The sequence below is a fragment of the Nanorana parkeri genome, unplaced genomic scaffold, assembly GCF_000935625.1.
Source record: "Nanorana parkeri isolate BGI_ZX_2015 unplaced genomic scaffold, ASM93562v1 scaffold353, whole genome shotgun sequence".
NCBI lineage: Eukaryota > Metazoa > Chordata > Amphibia > Anura > Dicroglossidae > Nanorana > Nanorana parkeri.
In genome coordinates this window covers 980,347-1,001,457 of record NW_017306621.1, presented here as the reverse complement: position 1 = coordinate 1,001,457, position 21,111 = coordinate 980,347, and the positions used below count along the sequence as shown (strand labels likewise).

At 39.1% G+C, this 21,111-nt stretch overlaps 1 protein-coding gene across 3 annotated transcripts in view; it reads left to right on the top strand.

Annotated features, from left to right (window-relative positions):
* Positions 1 to 21,111, top strand: part of MYOF (myoferlin) — a 120,439-nt gene that overhangs the window by 81,011 nt on the left and 18,317 nt on the right. For all 3 annotated transcript variants that reach the window (XM_018558691.1, XM_018558690.1, XM_018558689.1), the window contains 9 exons: positions 810 to 909; positions 2,468 to 2,545; positions 6,376 to 6,557; positions 6,640 to 6,795; positions 7,225 to 7,323; positions 8,258 to 8,419; positions 8,925 to 9,090; positions 10,871 to 10,947; positions 16,627 to 16,638. In XM_018558691.1, coding sequence (XP_018414193.1) covers positions 810 to 909; positions 2,468 to 2,545; positions 6,376 to 6,557; positions 6,640 to 6,795; positions 7,225 to 7,323; positions 8,258 to 8,419; positions 8,925 to 9,090; positions 10,871 to 10,947; positions 16,627 to 16,638 — 1,032 coding nt within the window. The remainder of the gene's footprint in view (positions 1 to 809; positions 910 to 2,467; positions 2,546 to 6,375; positions 6,558 to 6,639; positions 6,796 to 7,224; positions 7,324 to 8,257; positions 8,420 to 8,924; positions 9,091 to 10,870; positions 10,948 to 16,626; positions 16,639 to 21,111) is intronic.

Below are 21,111 nucleotides of genomic sequence, written 5' to 3'. Positions count from 1 at the left end.
CAAACGCCAGCCCCTTTTTAAGGACCCATGTAGCTTAGTACCTATTAATCCTTTCTTCCCTTTAAAGTAGGAAGGAATCTGTATTATCATGCAAGTCATCCTTTTATTTGCCCACATAATTGACAGCATTGCCTTTTTTATTCATTTGTGTTTAATTACCAGTTTAAAAAACTACAACATATTTCACACTATCACACTGGCTTACATATTTAAAAAAGCAAAATCTGTTTTTCATCCAATACCTCTTATATTCCTTTTATTGTGTTTGTATATGCAATGGCTGATATTTCTTTCAGCACTGCTTCTACTAAAAGTATGGAAAACTTGAATTGTGTTGATTTGCTGGCAGCCAGTTTGTGAAGAAATGCTTCAAACCATAAAAAATGTGGACTTTGATTCAGTTATTTTTAACTCTTACAACTATACATCAAACTATTTTACATCTGTAATTGGTAATGAGTAAAGTTACTGCAAGTTGTGCCTTTGAAGAATAGTCTCTACATTTTATAAGTTATAGTAAATAATTTTCATCTATATGGACTACCGCTTCAACCTAGAAGGGGCTAGACCCAGAAGCTTGTCCTGAAAAAAAGGACAGTAAAAATCACAGTACAGTACTGTACTCAACTATTGTGTTCCAAGTGTACAGATACAACCACCATATGCATTTTCATGTGGTATCTGAAATGTTCCTATATTATCTGATGCTGATTGTTTTTACTATGCTGCCACAGACTGTAAGTAAAGTGTATTTTTCGAGGTGCATAATGCTAGATGTGACCTGTAATCACCTATATATATATATATAGGGGGCGGATATGAGTTCAGAGGAGGAAGACAAGAAGGATAAGGAGCCTGCAGCCAATATCTTCGGGGCAAACACACCAATTGTCTCCTGTATCTTTGACCGTAAGTTTAGTTTAAACTCCATTTAATAAAATAACCTTGCACCTTTTGGTATGAGACCTGGCAGCAGATGGAGAGCTACTGAAGGAAAGCCTGGCTGCAGCATGAGCTGTCCGAGCAGTAACAGCACTTGTCAAGCAGATACAATGAATGTAGATGATGCACAACAGATTGCTTTCGCTGCTGATGGCCATACATAGACCCCACTGGCATTCTGGAAAATCTTATGGTGAGTGTATGCTTATAGAAGTGCCTGCGGTATATATCAGGAATTCAGAATACAAAAGACACAGCAATAGATCTGTCCATCCACGTTGTTCAGCGTGGATGGAGGAATCTGTTTGGGTTTTTTTCCTTCAGCTTGTATGCTGAAAAAAAAAAGGTATTCCAAGCTTTAGTGAGAGATTGTCGCAGAAGTGTTTCAGTGTATTATATAAGTGAACCCGCACTACTGAGTAACAAACTACTATAACCACTTTAAACACAAACATTTCCCTCCTTATTGTATACCATCTGCACCTCTATAAATAATGCACAGTCCTACTAAAGGATACAAAAATACTTTATATATCTATAGACCGTATGGAGGAAAACACATGAAAAAAAAATGACAAAGTGTACATGCAAGTAAACATCTTATAAACACACTTAAAATATACACAAGCTACAAGTGTTTTTATAAAATGTTTTCTTGTCGTGTTCATCCATATAGTCTTTCTAAGATATAAATTACATATTTTTGTGTCCTTTTAATAAGATTGCGTATTTATAGTGGTGCAAAGTGTATATAATGGGGAGGAAAGTGTTTTAAACTGTTTTAAGTCAACTTGAGGATATTTTTTAAACTATACAACAATCAGTCCCAAAAGAATCTTGGAGAGTGCAACATACATTGTTTAGTGAGAACATTCACTGGAGTGTAAAGATCTTGAGGATCAAATTGTATAACGAGAAAACATACTGTATATGTCAGCAGTATCGCCTTTTATTTAATTATATGGTCCCTCTTTCATATTGGAGGTTTTTATTACATTGTTAACATGTAGTACAGGGGAAGAGGTTTCATGTTAGAAAAAAAAGACTGAGGAGAATTTTAAAAACAGGAGCACACAGAATCTGGAGCTTCTCTTTTCAGTTTGTTCAGTAAGGCCTTGGTCACACCTAGGTGTTTTATCTCACAAAACACAAAAACCCATAAGTCAATGGCGACAGTTCACACTTAAGCATTACGTCAGGCGTGTGATATCGCCTGTCACGCAAAAAGATGCAGGAGTTATTTTTAGGCGCATGTTTTTGGTCCCAATCGACATCTCTATGCATTGGGAACCATGCGGTTTTGACGCGCGAAAACAACTGCAATCGCCTATGTGTGAACCAGGCCTTACAGTTTGAAGATGAAAGACTGGTTACTATGGGCAGCTGCTCCAGATTCTGTCTGCTCCAGATTTGATAAATTCCCCCTTTTTGTGTTTTATCAATGAACTAGCAGACCACTCTTCATGAAGCACAACAGAAGTTTCCTTTTTGGTTTTATGTTTCTTTGTTTTTTGTTTATCAATAGGAGCCTTCACATATCACCTTCGCTGCTATCTTTATCAAGCTCGGACTCTCATTGCCTTGGATAAAGACAGTTTTTCCGGTAAGCTTTGTTTGCTAGGATGGAAAAGCTGAACATCTACTTTGTGTTTTAAAAGAGCATTGGTTGAGCTCATTAACTTTATTACATGCATAGTTAAATGTTAGGACACCCTTTCTGAATTTCGAATCTATTTTCAAGCTCTTTCCCAATTAAAAACTTTGAGGATAAACTAAAGCCACAATCTCTGGACAATTACATTTGGTCACTTTGAAAAAAAGACGTTCAGCTTTGCTTTATGAAAAATATCATCTCTTAGAACTTTGCTCAGGTGCAGATGTGCTCGCCATACTCATTACAATCTGGCTGTACTATCACATTTTTAGATCTACCAAAACTATGTAATATGAGGACCTTCATAAGCTATCCAATTAGTATACAATCAGGCAGGTCTTTTGCATTACTTGTTGGTAGATCTAAAGAGGATTGTACAAGTACACTGTATCACATGAGCTTTAGCATTGTGCTAGGAGGACTTTATTTTCAGCACATGCCAAACACCCCTGTTTACAGCCCTACACTGCTCCCTTTTTATTTCCTGAAAGCTGAACTCCAAAAATACAAAGTAGTTATCCGTTACCTGTTTTTCCAAAGCTTTATAATCCTGTCCAGCTAGTCTTGTGATAGCAGCCTCACTGATAGACAACACAGCCAGGTTCAAAGAAATATAAAAAAAAATGGTGGTGATCAATTTATAGTGTTCCTCAGCACAATCACTGCTATAGTATATCATTTACATGCAACTACGCTAAGGACTACAGGCAGACCCCGAGTTACATACATCTGACTGACATACGACTCCTACTTATAAACGGAGGCTATTACTGTACAGCAGGGGTAGTTGTAATGCTACCACACTCGTACCGACGAGGAGTGCCCACCTTTTTGGGTCTGTATCGTATAGTATTGTACGTACATTACAGGAAGTTGTCTCTTGTTAGATGAGCAATGCCCACTTCTTCTCCCGGGTCACTGTGAGGGTTTTGCTGCTGTCTGTATCCTCATTAGGAAGATTTAATCTCACTTCCTGTCCTTGAGACAACAGGAAGTGAGGAAATCTACCCCTAGGAAGGGAAATTCACTCCTGTAAGAGTTATCATGGGAAAAAGGTGTCTCCACTGAAGCTCTAACACCAATCCTTGTTTCCACAACAACCCGAAATTTTCAAAGTCCAATTGTCAAGGGGCAGAAAGTGAGGTGAAATCTTCTGTACAGGGGCACAGACAGCAAAACAAACGTTACAGGGGGTTAACCCTTCCCTATGGTATCAAAAACAAAACAAATGCAATGGAGTTGCACCTGTTCCAACTTGCATACAAATTGAACTTAAGAACAAACCCTACAGACCCTATGTTCGTAACCTGGGGACTGCTTGTATTTGCATTTAATCTAGTACAATAACATAACCAATGTGTAATTTTATATAGAAATTGATACAAAAATCTTTATGGTAACTCTCATAGCTCTTAAGTCTCACATTTGGAATAAATAAAAAAAATAAGGGTCCACAATTCCTCGACATATGATCGCTGTGGGTTGTTGGGTCAAGCACAGCACCACAAACCCCATTCTCTCGTGTGGTTTTAGAGAAGAATGAGCACAGACAACCAATTCTGAAGTCTGGTTTTAATAAACCTGTCAGAGTGATACAGGAGCTGTTTTACTGTCTTCAGTACTTTGAGTCACTGACCTGAAAGAAGTATGCAGACCAGCAAAGTCAGACAAAGACGACATACATTTTAGTAATTTTTCTGGCTCAGGAACTCAATGTATTAAAGCACAGGGGTCACAATATTGGCCAGGTAGTTAGCATTTTGGAAAGGTCAAAAATGGAGGCCTACATCTTTTTGCCATGAAAGATTTGCTTTAAGAGAGCAGCTAATTGTCCCAATATCAGCTTCAGAAACAAAAAAGACAAATGTGTTAGGTTTTTGTTAAGAATCAAGCTTATCTTTAAAGGTGCCCATACACTGCTCGATTCTCGTACGAGAATCGCGGGAAATCCCGCGATCGTACGAGAATTGAACAGTGTGAACAAAGACGTGCGACCGTTTCTACTGTACGGTCGCACGTCTTTTGTCTAAAGCGCGTGTTAGAAAACCAGCCGAGAATCGTACGATTTTCGGCTGGTTTGAACGGTGCTCGGGAGACAAATGCCGAACGGGCCGGTGTGCGCACACTGCCCGTTCAGCATTGCGGTCATCGGAAGCCCGCCCCTCGGGGGCGGGCTTGCGATGATCGAGAGTGCGATCTGCCTGTCCAAGATGGGCAGATCGTACGTTTTTTTTAATCACTTTACAACCATCGCAAGATTAAGTCTTGCGATGGTTGTACAGTGTATGGCCACCTTTACACTGTGGCTTGCCCCTTAAACTGAGGGATAGTTGCCTAATTTTCCAATTTGTAAATACAATAAAAGGGTCTCATCCTCAGTAGCACTGATGGCTATTGCAGACCTATGTGACCTAAATCCTGTGTTTCTGGCTTGAGGCTGCGCGTCACAGTGACCTATAGATAACCTTTTGTTGCCCTCTAGCACAGAGCAATGGTAATTTGTACAGGAAATGTAATATTTATGATGGCCCTCCTGCTCTTTTCTTTTTAGAGTTAAAAAAAAGGTTGATTTACACGCCCATCTAATAGTAGTCCCGAACCCTTTAATCATTTTCATGAGGGGTTGGGGCATCATAAATACAGAAAATTTGAGATGTGCTCCAGCTGGTAGATTTTATTGTCTGGTGACAACAGAAAATGCTTTGTTTTCATGCAAACCAGAAGATTGGCTTGTACAGGTGCAGGGAGCTCTATGCCTATCTTTACAATAATCTGGCTTATTTAAAGTATATCTAAATTCAAAACTTTATTAGTTTTGAACAGAGTAAGGAATAGTTTTATTATATTCCCAGTTAGGGAGATTTCCCTTCACTCCCATAAACGCACTGTACTAGTGTGAGCAGGCCCTAAAAAATACTGAGACACACACAACTACAGACACAAGCTCTCACACACACGCACTCCAAAAAAATCTTTCTTTTTTTTTTTTTTTTAAGATCCACCCAGTCTCCCTACTTTACGAGAACTGGAGTGGATGCTCAGCCTGGGGTCCAGTGTGGGCTGCTGTGCTATGACTGATCTCCATCCATATGTGCATTGCTTGTACAGCTCCCTTGCGCGGCCCGTAGAGGTGTGTAAGCGAGAATGTGATGTCACTCCGGTCCAGGCACCTCTAAAAGGCATGTGAGGGAGCTTTAAGCAATGCATGTATGGATGGAGCTCCCTTGTGGCCAAAGCTCCAGCCCACCCTACCTCAGAATATGCAAGGCAGCATATTCTGAGTGGCTGCTCAGCGGGAGAACTGATATTGCTGCGCTAGGGGGAGGCTGAGGAGCCTCTTTCCTAGTAAAGTGCAAGGCACGTGGCGACGCACTGAAAACAGGGTACCGACCCACTTTTTGGTCACGACCCACCAGTTGAGAACCAAGGTTATAATGATATATTTAAAGCCCAGCACCCTGAATTATATAAAGGAATTAGGCAAGCGTTAGGAGTAAAGCTTCTCTACCATTTTAGTTTGAAGCCAACAATTGGGGTTAGGTTGTGGCAACTTTTGATGCAATAAATGTTTTTTGTACCTGAATTGTCCAAAGCAGGAAAATTCCTTAATAAGCTGATTACAGTTGTATCTGATGATGCAAGTTGGTGGGAAATCCTTTTATGACATCCAGTTATTTAAACAGGTTTCTGGCTATATAACGTGTAACATTTTAGAGTGCACTAACAATTTGTGGCAAAGTCAAGGAGGAGCAGATTTAATTTCTTTTTCTTTGGTTTAGACCCCTATGCACATGTATCATTCCTTCACCGCAGCAAAACTACAGAGACAATCCATTGCACTCTGAACCCCACATGGGACCAAACCCTGATCTTCAACGAAGTTGAAATCTATGGAGATCCACAATCAGTAGCACAGAATCCACCCAACGTAGTTATTGAAATATTTGACAGCGATCAAGTGGTATGTATGTGGCTGTATACTGAAGATGTATTCTTTTCTATATCTTTTATGTTATTATTTATTTATTTTGTGTTTGTTTCAGGGAAAAGATGAATTTCTTGGAAGAAGTCTGTGCCCACCACTTGTAAAACTGACCCCTGTTGACTTAACGCCAAAACTGTTGTGGTATCCGGTCATGAATGCTGGCAAACACTGCGGAGACGTCCTGGTTGCTGCAGAGCTCATTCTAAGAGACAAGGTCTCAAGTTTGTTTTTTAGAGAATAAAGATAAGGGCTTCTCACCATGTTGGTCCATATTTGGTTTTCTGAATGTTAATAAGCTCAGATCTTGATGATATTTGCTGCATATGGAATGGTGTTTGGGAGGTTCTGCATATGTTTCAGCACATGAGCATTTGTTGCATACTCGCCAGATTTAATATTCTATATATGTTATAGTGCCAACCGTGCTTTACAAAATATGGCCAACAAATTGCAGACATCACAGCTCGTGTCTGTACGTTGAGTACAACCTAATAGAATGTTGTGCTACATTTTAAGTAAATACATTATACTTAACTTTATAATGTTTTTAAATGCTAAACAAAAGCTCTGGATGATGGCTCTGGCTATAGAGCCTTCTGTAACCAGTTGTGCACTAACAATGTGTGTGTGTCTTCTTCATTAGGATGGGTCCAACCTTCCATTGCTGCCATCCCAGAGAGCTCCAAAACTCTACATGGTACCTCAAGGCATCCGTCCTGTGGTTCAACTCACTGCCATTGAGGCAAGTACAATATTCAGTTCTGCTATTTGAGAAACCTAATTTTAATCATCCATGATTTTGCTAATTGTATACATGTAAAGGTACACATCTGACACATTTCAGAGGAGTGTCAGGAACATAACCCAGTATTAGGAACCACACTGGTCACACTAGTAACTGAACTTGTATTGCAGTAACCCTGAGCATCCTGATGCAGTGAGATGGCACTAACTAGATTGCACAGCCGCATTTCAAAATCTCCCTGGCTAGTCCCGTGCAGACCCTTTGAGGTCAAGTGCATTAGTTAGTCCAGAGTACAAGTTTGTAATTAAAAACCCTTCATAGGAATGATTGAGAGTGCAGAATTCATGAGCAGATCTGACTGTGCGTTCTAGTCAGCCATGTCTCTTATCAGGGGACAGGTGACTATCGGACTGGCAGGGGGCTGGAGACAGGGTGACAATGACATACTGTAAGGTCCAGTTTCACTTTAATACAATCACAATGGTGCCATAAATCTTGACGCACAATTGAAGAACAAGACGCCTTCTGCCTTGTTTTTGGGCAATCAACTATCAACATACAATAAAATACATGCAGGCATTCAGTTTGTTTATCTTCTTTTTTTTTTTTTTTTTTTTAACAGTTTCATTTACATAAGTAAAACATTCAACACTTCGTTATAGATTTCCAATTACGTGTTTCATAAACAAGAGCTGATCAGTGATTATTTAGACCAGTCGCATCTTAACTTTTAGAACGTGGCAAAGCCTGCTTGTTGTGGGTAGTAGCACATCATTGGATTTTGCTATAGGTTATGCCTCATTGTGAACCAAGAAACACGTTTTCATGCTTCTGAAATGTGTGCTCTTGATACAGATAACTTTATACTGAAAATGTTATTTAAGGGTTGGAGTAATCAATTGAATTCCACTACCTTATTTTCCTAAAACAGATACTTGCCTGGGGATTACGCAATATGAAGAGTTATCAAATGGCGTCCGTCACCTCTCCGAGCCTCATTGTGGAGTGCGGTGGAGAAATTATCCAGACTGCAATGATCAAAAACCTCAAGAAGACCCCTAACTTCCCCAGCTCTGTCCTCTTCATGAAAGTGGTAAGGCACAAGGCTGTTTTAAAGTGTACAGTGGCAAAGAACTAGAACCCCTCTGAGGTTTCTACTGCTATCTGGGATCTGTTATAGAGATTTCCCTTACTTCCTGACCTACTGACACAATGATTTTCAGGGTTTTTGTTGTGCTCTTTGAGCATTTTTGAATAAATTACTGCCATGCACATCACTCCTAAACATGAAGGAGCTTCACTTTAGGTAGAATCAAGTGCTTTGGCCCCAAAGGAGCACCTGAAAAACCCCTTATAGACACGTTTTGCATCTGTTTTTCATATGCTTCCTTTTAAAAGGCTATAGGGCTCGATTCTGCTTCCGTATTACAAGTAAAAATGCTTGCCTGGCTATGTCGGTGCTTAGGTGTGAAATACAGCCTCACAGTGTATAAAAATATTTACCATTATGTTTCTGAATGGGATCTTATGTTTCTGAATGGGATCTTATCTTCAATTTAGAAATGTGTTTTGTTTTTTTTTGTTTTTTTTTTCTGTAGCTGCTACCAAAAGAAGAGATGTACGTTCCTCCCGTAATTATTAAAGTGATTGATCACAGACCCTTTGGAAGGAAGCCGGTGGTAGGACAATGCACAATCGATTTGCTGGAGCAGTTCCGGTGCGATCCATACATTACGAAATTCGATGATGCTGCAGGATTAAAAGGTGCGGAGATATAGCTTTTCTCAGTCACGCGCATTCTTGTTTATCTTTACACAGACATATTGTCTCTTCCTTGAATAATAAACTCCTCATCAGAATATTAGTTTTTATGGTGTCTCCCATAAAAATAGAAGAAATGTGTTTATTCATCTATTCTTATTTCCCAGCATGTTAAAAAAAAGTTTAAACCGCAAATGCCATTTTTTTCTGCATTTCTCAAATATTTGTTGTTTCATAAGGAAAACTTTGAGACTTGCTCATGGCAGATTATTATAAACCATCTTCAGTATGAAAAGAGCAATAAAAAAGCACTAAAGAGGACTAATCGGGCATGTTAGGAATGCAATAATGCATTCAAAGTTGTCTTTTCCAGCATTGGTCACGTCAGTAGATTTGACTTTGGTTGTTTAAAAGTTGGCTATAAGCATCAGATGGTGTTTGAATGTCATCAAACAGAAGATCTATCTTACAAAGAAGTTATCCAAGAGTGGGTGGACTTCTCTGGCCTCGGCGTAGCTAAAAGAAGAATAGTGATAGGCCAGGGTAATCCACTCTGCCATTTGATTATTGCCCTAAAGTAATTGGGTTAGAGATTTGTTTGCGCAGGTTGCTGAGGGCCCACAGGCATGCAATCACTTTCCGATCCCACTGTAATCGGATTACTCGATAATTATCTCTAAACTGAGGGAGCCCTTAATCTTTACCTATTAAAGACCATAATTAACTAGAAGTAGTTAATTGCAGTAAACAAGGAACTTTGCTTGCAGTTGTGGATATGAACTGTGGCAAAGGGAATCATTTATAAATCCGATATTTCCTACTCGGAATAATGTATTTTTGTTCACATAGAATTTAGCTTTTTCTACTTTTATTTTGCTTATTTCAAAGTTGTTTCAAATACTGAAGGGAAGACTCTTTGCATGGGGAAGGGATTTTAAATAACTAAAAGAGCTTTTTTTCAAAGAACAGAGATGTGCTACTTTATAGGTCAACCAAATATCAGTTTATGACGGATTACTCTGGGTAGACTATCCACAAAGCTAACCAGTCGGTTAATCACTTTTGGCAATCAGTGTTTGAGACACAGTGCTTAAGACTTAGCCATACATGACTTGAATTCAGTAGAATTGGCTGTAATTGGAGCTGTGGATGGCTATGTTATCACCGCATGGCTCTACAAACATCTATTGAAAAATTGAAGGAGTCAAGTACAAAATTGCTGGCCAAGCAGTCATTGCATTCTATCAGATGCAGTCACTGTTTGGTTAACACAGAAGCTGGCAAGGGGAAGTTTCTTTTCAGAATGACTTGTACAAAAATTACCTGGGAATAAATATGGTGAATGTTGCTCCAATCCACATAATCTGTTAGTCACAACCAGGTGTTGATCGTATTTGCATAATGGAAGCTAGGTGTTAATAACCTGCCCAGAGAGAGGTGTTAAAACAGCATTGTATGTGGCAGACAATAGATGTCTGACCCCCCCCACCTCTATTCAAGTTTAGCTTCTCCATTTTTACATAAATGGCCTCTTTCACACCTCTTTTGAACCGGTCCTCCTCCCTGTCTAGGATGCGTACTTGACTATCTTCAAAGGAGTGACCTTTTATTTTTTTACAGATCTAACATGACCTGGATGAATGAGAACCTTCAGACTTATTCCATCCACATTGATTAGCATGGATGAGGGAAACAATTGAAGTCTAGAAATCTAGCCATGTGTGGCTATTTTACCTTTCCACCATGCAGATAATAAAATCCCTAAATGTGTTGTGTCTTTTAGTTGCACTCTTGTCTTCTGCCCCTCCTCGTGATGTAATTATTGATGTGGAGGACACTAAACCACTGCTGGCAACACAGGTAATGTGCTTTTACTTGAGTATCAATGTGTATCTGTCACTGCATGTCCAACTAAGATATTGTCCATCTACAAAAATAACACTACACAACTATGGCTGCAATATGTTCACAATTAAACTGACATTGAGTGTAAACCATTGACAAACGTCCTGGTCCGTTCCTAATGTAATATCTGTTCTTGTTCCGTTACCAACATTACCCGTCCTTTCCCAGAATCCTGTTTGTCATTAATAGAACCTGTGTTATAACTCCAAAGCTGACATACCAGCAGAAAATAGAGGGATTCATGATTGGAAGATCTACTGCTACTTTGTCCAAAACAGCCAATCGGATTAATCTTTTATTCTTTCTAGTGCGTTTGTCTCTCTCGCTGACACTTCAATCATGAATTCCCGATTATCCCTCCATTTACAGTATATTGTAAATAATCCATTATATGACCTAATGATGTGGTCCACAGCCTGCCTGCTCATAAGCCACATTCAAATATAAGAAGAGATACACCAATTGGGAAAACTGATGATAAAAAGCTATAAATGCTAATCATTCTAACCACCAGGCATTTTTTTTGGCTACATGTTTATGTACAGCACTCCAAGTGGCAGGTATTTAGACCTGAAAAATACAGAACACCTGCTGGGAGGATGGTATGCGTGGCATCAAATCAGAGCGCCACACGTGTCTTTGGCAGCTGGTTGGGGACCACTAAGCTATATTACAGTGCTACTATTCATCACTACCTCCTTTTAGACATTTGTGTACATTAACAGTCCCATGTAACGTTAACGCTAACCCTTTTTATCCCACGTGGGTAAAACTAAGCTTCCTCCAGAATGCCTAAAATCCCATAAATGTAAATCTTTATTATCCCGCTGGCATTCTCCTACAGAAGCAAGGAAAGTGGGACCTTTCTCGTCTCATAAAGGGCAGTCCAAAAAAGGTAGTAACCGATACGTGTGTTTTGTGTCATTCTGTCATTGTCGTAGCTGGGTTTTCTCCATGTTTTTGATTTATACATGTTAGGATAAGTAACAAAGTTCCGCCAACTCATCAAAGACCAGTCTACCAAGGACTCATGATGATGGGAGGAGTTTTTGTTCACTTGCTGTGGGTTTGGAATGCAGGTCAGCAATATCGTTTTGATTTTATGAAGTACATGTAGCAGAGACCACATTTGACCTGCTCTGTTTCTTTGGGTGCCAAATGTCCTCTTAAGGTGCGTTTGAACTGCCGATAAGATGGGTCAAACACAACCTTTTTCTTGCTGTGTATATATTGCTTTACATTATATAGATATATCTATATATAGATAGATATATCTATATAATGATCGAACAACTCCCTTTGAACATAGATGATGATTTCTACCAGCACCTTCTACGATGGGTCATTCTAAAATGAGGCAAAACCACAGGTATGGGCAAACCTAGTAGATTGGCAAAAAAAAGAAAAGACAATCTTCCCTGGTGTTCCAAATGACCAGCTGGCTTATGAATATTCTTAAAATGCATGTCAGGGCAAAGTATAAAAATGAATCTGCAAGTACAAAAGATACCTGTTGTTGATGTGCCAGAAATACTCACATTATTTTTGTGGACTGAAAGGTGTAAGCCCTGCCCAGTTGTCTTTTCTACTACGGAGTCCTTTCTACTGTCCCATCTTATAACCTAGACCTACAGTGTGTGGACCGTCGTCACCCCTCTTTTCAACAAAAAGTCAATTGATTTAGTCTAAATATTCGCTGCCTAACATTGACTGCAGCCAATTATCAGTCCCTGTTTGGTATTCTGGCAAGAGGGCACCCGACACTGAATACAATAGCCCTGTTGGGGATTCCACTGTACATGCTGCCTAAAGGGGTCTTCTAAGAGGTCTATTGGATGCTTGTTGTTTATGGCAGACTTACCAGTGCACCATCGAGTCTGAAGGGAACCCATGTGGATAGAAATAAGAGATGCTATTACTGTCTTTATTTTCGGCGGTGTGAGCTCTAGTAAACCATTGAACCGAACCAAGCCTGCAGCATAAGAAGTCTGATTTGTCATCTTGCTTGCATGCATTTTTTAAGTGGTGCTAGGTCATATTTTATTTTTTTGTTGTTTCCTATGTGCCCCTGCAGAGACTGGTGCTGTTTTGGTGCAGTTATATGCGGGCACCACACATAGTATGAATGGATCCTTACTCCCAGTCCTAATGGGTCTCCCACAGTCGCAAACATTCTTGAGAGTTTAATCAGCAAATTGGTGCTCCTGTGATAGGGCCACTTTATTGCAAGCACCAATCAGAACAAGAAGTGAAGGATGGTGTGTTCTTTGTAATGTACTGTAGACTCTGCTATATATAAAATAACTACTGCAATTCCTGAGCTATTATTAATAAATAAGGTCTTAACTGTAGCTCTTCTTTTTTTTTTTCTCTCTCTTTCTTTTAGTCTGTGTGTGTATTGTCATCTGTGACTGGAATTTGTGTCATTTGGTAATGATGGGTTTTTCAGGGTGGGCAGCTAAATGCATAGTGTTCATTTCCAATAAGTAATAGCTGTATCCAGGTGATCTGTGACGGTCCTATAACTGAAGATTTATCTGCATTGTTCACTCTTGGCTCCTCTGTTGATGTTATGTTGTATTTTGTACTGTGCTTTGAAGATTAAACCTATGCCAAAAGAGCTGAATGTAAGCATTTTGGCTGTGGTGCGAGAGGGTTTGATTACCTTCCAGGTAATTACTGCTGTCCATGGCATAGCAATGAGAGGACATGCTTAGCATTTTAGCCTATTTGTCACTATCCTGGGTACATTCTTCTTGTGGAGAACCCAATAAAAGGGGGATACAGAGGAACATTGTCATCAACCTATGGAGAACTTGGCTGAAAAGCCAAGCTTGGCCTGTCACAGCCATGCAAGACCTACCAGACCACAGTAAAGATCTAGAAGGAATCTGCCACGCTCCAGCCAAAACTTGAAAATCTTTTGCCAGTCCTGTTTCGAATTGTTAAAAATTTTGAAAAAGAGAAATTTAGAACGTTATGTGCGTTATGTTCCAATTTTCAGCTGTTAAGCAGCATATCAACTGCAGTCGAAAAAATGACTTCACCGACCACAGTGCATGTATGTATGTTGTGTAAAGGATGCACTGATCAGGGGTCTCTGGTTATCACCAACACTGCTTGGGGTCCTGCGATGGATGGACTTTGGAGAGTATTTTCAATACCTAAGAAAGGGAAAAAACATGTAGCTCTGTTCCCCAAACTATAATAATCATAATTTGCCATATTGCTGGATACCCTTTCTTACTACACTAAGGATGGTCATGGCAAATAGTGCATGCAAGATTGCATAATAAATTCATCATATAGCCCATATATCCTAATTTGTATACTTCACTCAGATCTAATCATTTATTTTAACAAACTAATTGTATCCATATCATTTTCTCATATTTTTCCAGTTTAATCTCTCCAAAATCCCCACCAGTGGTTTAATGGAGGGCGGTCTCACTTAAAGAAAAAAAAAAAGTCACATGAGATTTCATGATGAGCAGACAATAGTGCTTGTGTGTCTAAAAACGTCATCACTATGGAGAATAGATGTCTTGTTTTCATTCCTGTTCATATTTGACCTTACCAATGACATACGAAACCTGTCAAAAACAAAAAAGCCATCTTTGTCTCGTGTTTGAAACTTTGAAAGTTCAGCTAAACCAGAAAAAAATTATATTGCAGCTTACCAGTCTATATGAGTGGCTGCATTAGTTTTTTCCTTTATTTTCACCTGGTGATTCTGCAAAAAACTCACTTCCTGTCCTTTGTGTCTTCACTTATTCCTCCAGAGTACCTATAGAGGTAGCCATGGTTGTTGCACAGACTTGCTCAAACATGTCTGCCTTTGTTCACCTCCATTACACGGTGAATTGATGGGTCTAGTAGTTAACAACACAAGAAAGATAAGGTTTGGTGCGCTTTTTTTTTAGCTCACAGAAAGTGAGCTAAAAAGACACAGCATTTCTAGCAAGATCAACAGGTATTTTCTGTACTTGCTGAAAATGTTGTTCTAAAAAAACCTAATGCAGCCACTTTATCTAAGGACTTTATTACATTCTTGTTTTTAGGTTTAGATCATCACCTGACAAATACATGCTCATACTGTGTTTGGGGCCAGGTACGTCTAACTGTATCTGAGCTTGTAAACATGCCATAGATGATGGAATTAAAGGTCATACAGTACTATTGTTTTGTGAACATTAGAGATGTGACTGCATTTTTATGTCACTAAACCAATCGTCCTCATTTGTTGTCATTTGCCAAGCAAAGATGCACATGCATTTATACCTTTTTGTTTCTGAGCTCCAGTCCTCAAACCCCCATCAAGCGATGTCCTGTCTTTTTTGCTGTCTTTATGGAATCTGCCACCATTCACATATATTCATTTTGGAAATGCGCTGTAAATGTGTTCAAGGTATAGAGGTTTGGTGCCTTTGATTTTAATGAACAATGTCTGTTTCAGCACTCAGTATCAAATGTAAGTTAAGCAGAATGACATGGTCTAGTTCTTTTATGCAGTTTCTTATGCATTTCACTGCTGTATTAACATGGCTATATGTGTATGAGATCTTGCAGATATTTCAAGTGTTTACTTTGTAAGTCCAGACTAGAAGATCAGATAATTGAGCAGGTCAAGTTAAAAAAATAAAATAATCAAAAGTCTCAAAGCGATTTTTCTGACACACATAAGTTGAGGCCAAAGGGATATTGATCAGTGCAATAGATTCCATCACTGAGCTTCTACAGGCTTCCCCTGCAGCATTGCATGGGCTAAGAACTACAAAAGTGAACACTTACAGGGTTATTCATAAAAGGGTGAAGAGTTTTTGGAGAAGGCCGGAGAAGTGAGCAATCCAGGACAACATAGCTGAACTGGAAAGTGAGCTGCATTGGATAATTTTTCCAAATCAGTGATTATGGCCTAGATCGTTCACTTCTCCGGCCTTCTCCAAACTCTTCACCCTTTTTTATGAATAACCCTGTCAATGTCGGCCAAAGGCAAGTCCAACGCGTTAACACACTTCTAAACTACAGCAGTTTAACTCGTAGACTTGCAAGATCGCTGAGGATGAGCTTTATTGTAACGCAACATTTGATAACGTTTACATGTGAGATCGATGTTTGGCAAAATGGGCACCAGACGAGGCAATTTGAAACCCAGTCAGAGCATCTGTGCTTTTTTTCTTTTTTTTTTTTTAAGTGATCAGAACTAAAAAGAAAATTTAATTTGCCAGCAAAATGCATTTTCCATTTTATCCAACGTTTTCCATAATTCGTTCTTCTTTTTGTTTGGCATCAACAAGGTAAGTCTTCTCTTTCATGGTTATGGAACCAAACATTTCTAGTTCTGTGGTATTCCTATTTTCACTATGCTAGTTTATTACATACATATGCAAGTAATTTATAATAAATCAACAAGCACGCATATTGTATATAATTATACAATTCATAAATCATGATTTATACATTTTTTTGATTTGTGTGTGAAGTATGTAATAAACATATAAAAAGTACAACCTTTGAGTTTATCTGGTGACATTAACCAAATCTGCTTTCATCATGCTTATCCTGTACTAATGTATTTTTATTTTTTTTTTCCCTCTCAATTTGCCTTTGAAACATTGGATGCTCTGTTACCAGTTACAAGAGAAGGTAAGAATTCTTGAAGTTGTCTAGATTACAGGCTTTTCCCCATCAAATAATGCATACATCAGTTTTATATATTTTTTTTTTTTTCTATTGCAACCTTTGGGGATCCATTCAGTATAGCACACCTTTTGCCTCCCTTTTTTTTCTCTTTCTGCTAGCTTTATGTTCAGTGTTCATTTTAGTAAAAGATTAAATATTTATAAGTTTATAGGTTATAAGTTTCTGACTTGGTTGTCAGTTGGAAATGGTTATTTTGCCCATATTTCCCACTGTTGACACTTTATAATTATAATCCTAAGAAATGTTAGAACTGAGAAGTTTCACAGGCTGTATTCCAATTTCCAGCTGTTAAGCAGCATGTCGGCAACAATGGGAGCAATGACCTTACTGACCGCAGTGCATGTATGTATACTGTGTATAAGGCACTGATCAATGGTCTCTGGTTATCACCAGCACAGCTTGGGCTCCTGCTGTGGAAGGATTTTGGAGAGTATTTGCTAACCTAAAACATGACTTGAATGCCGTGTGGTTGTGTACTCGGGACATTTTATTTATTATTATTATTACTACAGTAATATGCTTTAAATTTGTGGATATTGTGATATTCTAATAGCCCAAATCTTGCTAATCTAAACTAACTGTTATCTCTCTAAAATCCCCACAAATGGCCTACCCGGTGAAAGCACTTTAAAATGGTTGTGTAGGAAAACTATTAAAACACTCGAGTTTGCCTACGGGTTAGTTAGATAAGTGTTTCACGGACTGGGCGTACACTGCTGGCATGCAATAGCTATCCACGTGCGTCAGTCACTAGGCTCAAATCTTGCAAATGTTTCCATTGCCATACTGGGGGAGAGAAGGGTAGGCGGCAGCATGACGTCATCCTTTGACGAAAGAAGTCATCTACAGAGGAAAGAAATGATTTGTGAGAATTTTCTTTCCAGTTGCTCAAAGTGCACTGAAATCTGTTGCTTAAAACTAGATTGTTTCTTGCAAAGCTCTTAAGTCACATTTGCATTTCATTATAAAACCAATTCTTCTACATATTATGAACCACATTGTTGCCATGTTTAGTGGGGTATTTTGGTTGCATCATTTTTCCTAATGTGCCTTCTACACTAGACACTATGTAATGCCATCAAGCCTCCCAAGTGTCCATATTTTGTCAGGACAGACAGTCATAACCACAAAGCTTGGTAAAAATAAGCAGTACTTCACCAAAAATGTGGTACTTTTTGCAGACTGGCATCCAAATTTGGCCAGTCAGTTGGTGGTGGCACTCACATTGGTTAAGTTTCTAAAATAGTGTTTACCAAACATAGTCCGTAAAATCCCTTGGCTGCTTTGTGGTTTGGCATTACTGATTTCTGGGTCCGCTCCATGCTCACTGGACATTGGTGATGATCCGGATCTAATGATGCAGCAAAGAGATGGCACAGGAAGCTGAAATACTGAGCCAGGAAAATGACTTGTATGAACACAAACTACTTGTGTCACCTGTCTGTGCATTGTAGGGCATGTGTATGAATCGGAGCATAGTTTGAACAGTATTAAAAATCCTTTGACAGGCCTAATGTAAAATATCTATTTCAGCTATGTTGGAGTTTTACTTTTATGTTGCTGACATTCCTGATAACGTACTGATATTGGACCCTTGAGGTGCAAATATGGAGTTCTCAAATTACTAAAACCTACCTTTTTTATATACAAGGATGTGGTTTAATTTCAGTAGAATCATTTTTATTTTTGAAATTTATAGAGAGAAAATCAACTTGACATTAACCAACAGTTTTGTCATGAAAAAGTTATTTGTTTCTTTCTCATGTAGAATATATGGAGAACTACTGTGACCTCCCTAGTTGCTATGTACAATGTATACATGAGCTGGTTTCTTGGCTCCCTCAAAGCTTCTACTATATACACCATTATTTATGGCAAACTAAATTGCGCGCTAAATTTCTAGTCCAGTGAACTCGCGGGCTGCCAGGAAACCACGAAACATACATTCACCATCAAGAACGAAGGTTAAAAATTGCCATCTGTGTTATGAAGCGAGTAGTATAAATACATAAACCTTGTTCCAGGGTCTGCTATCTTTTTATAAAAGCTTGCATTTTCACTGTAGTGTCTTATTCCCCTAGTGGATAAGATGTTCTTCTGTACTGTTATTAAACAGCGAAACTGACTTTTATTCAGGATTGGATCAACATTTAGAATATTGGAACCAACATTTAGAATATAAGTGGGTCAGCAACTGTGGAAAAACATGTTTATTTTTCTTGAACATACCAAAATATGCATTTCTTACAGGATGTCCTTCATCTGGGGAATTGTGAGCTTTGGTCATGAGAGGAGACCCAGAAGGGTGTCCCTATTTAGGGTTAGATGAGCCGAGAAAGGGAGATGAAGTCTTGTTGCTGGAATACAAAAGTAATCTTGGGGTTGGCTAAGGGGCTGTTAAGGATGCTAACATGGTTGTGTGCACAAAAGGAAATGTGCACCGACAAGACAGAATTCTCACCCTAACATGTTTTAGATGTTAGTCTGGTCGATTAGGCAGGTTACAGAGCTTCGAGAAAACCTTAGCAGTGGAATATTCCCATTTGTAGTCCAGTAAGCCAGCTTAGGTGGGGAAATAAACAGGGTGGTACTGAACAAGGGTGTCAGCCTCTGACTGTATCGTGTGTGTTTTTTGTTTTTTTTAATGCATGAATCTTGGGAGTGACCGAATATATTAAAAAAAATATTTGACCAGTAAAACGTCCCGCTTGAATAAGTGTTACCTTTTGTATTTAGCCACTTGGCTGGCGTCCCAGTTACATCAAAGTACAACTTTTAGATGTTAATACATTTGGTCACTGAAGTGGACCAAGAAATGTTTCCTGAAAGGTTGTGCAAGTTGTACTGTGAAATGTACAATATAGGCTCAACTCTGCAGCCTCTGCATTTCTTTAATGAGTTCCCTTTTAATTCTGCTCAGTGTCTCCATATTCATTGATGTACAATGCAGATTTAGGAATCTAATTCTTGCATGTGTTTAGTGTCTTAGAAGAGTGACTGACAGGCAGAAACCGAATTAGAAATTTTTTTCCTGAGGTGTCCTGTCTAGCATTTGGCTCATTTATATTCATGGAGCGGAAATCGAATCTGACTTGTTTATTCAGCGGTTTCATGAATTTCATATCTGGCAGACTGGCATGACTTTTGGGTCTGATTTATTTCCTCAGTGCTTGTTCAGATTTAGGATACACAATCCTGTATAGCACACATTTCAGGCATGTTTAATAAAGGCCGGGGATTAGGAAGTAACCAGAGTAGTGAGGTCTTATCTGTTGGCAGTTTTTATTCACCAGCAAATATTCAAATGTGTAATTTATTCAATGTTTCCAGTGAAAAGTAACCCAGGATGAACAATGAGATACAGAAAATAATTTCTGGCCATAGCTTTGTCTCTCCCTATTGGCTGTTTAATTTGGCTGAAACGTTTACAAATGTGGTCATGGGAACCTAAAACAGGGAGCCCCGGATAGTTTCTTCATTTGCATTAAGGTAATAATACAAACCGAGTATTGTGCTACAATTCTGCCTCTTCTCCCTCCAGGCATTGAGCGTTCATTCCTGGGGCGTTGACTCGTCCCTCCTACAGGCTAGTAGGTTTTTCGCCAAAGATCCTTTATTGTCCCTTTACCGATCTTCAAGCTACCCTACAAGCCACTGTCATTCCGCAATGGTTCTACCTACAACCATGTGATTTCTTAAATGCACCTACTGGAAGATCAGCATATGCTAGTCAACTCTTAGACTTTGATAATTTTGTGCACTTTTAATTCTCTCTAACACCTTATTTCCACACTATACTCTAGCCTGTTTCACCAACTTTCACCCAAGGTGGATATAGCAACAAAGGAATATGACCCTGACTGAGGAAGAGTTGGAGGCCATGAACAAGGCTTTCTTGGTCAACATACAGGAAAATAACTTTAAAATTTGAATCCGGTCAGCATTGCACCTGACTTCCTGGATACTTGTTGGAGGTGCCACTGGGATAGGGGTACCAAGTTACACATTTTGAGGGTCATGCCCTTTTTTCACCTTTTCTGGTCTTGAGTTCATTCTCTCATTGTAAAGGTTTCAGGTTGCTCTTTACAATTTCACCTGGCCCAGTTTTTGCTTCACCATATCTTCGCTGCCATTTTGTGCATATAGATATTCTCTTCCCTTCTGTCTGCTAAATGCAGCAAATTCAATTAGACCAAGATTTTGGAAATGTACTACAGTACCCACTATTGGAGATTGGTTCTGCCACATTGAGCATGTAGCAGCCATGGAAGAATTCATCTAGAGTGACCAGCACACTCTGGCCTCTTATGCGACTTTGTTCTGGATGGACTTTCAAGACTACTGCATAAACTTTTGTGGCTTTTGATAGATCGCAAAGAGCTTTGACCTGAGGTTGTAAGTTTTGATGCCACTCTC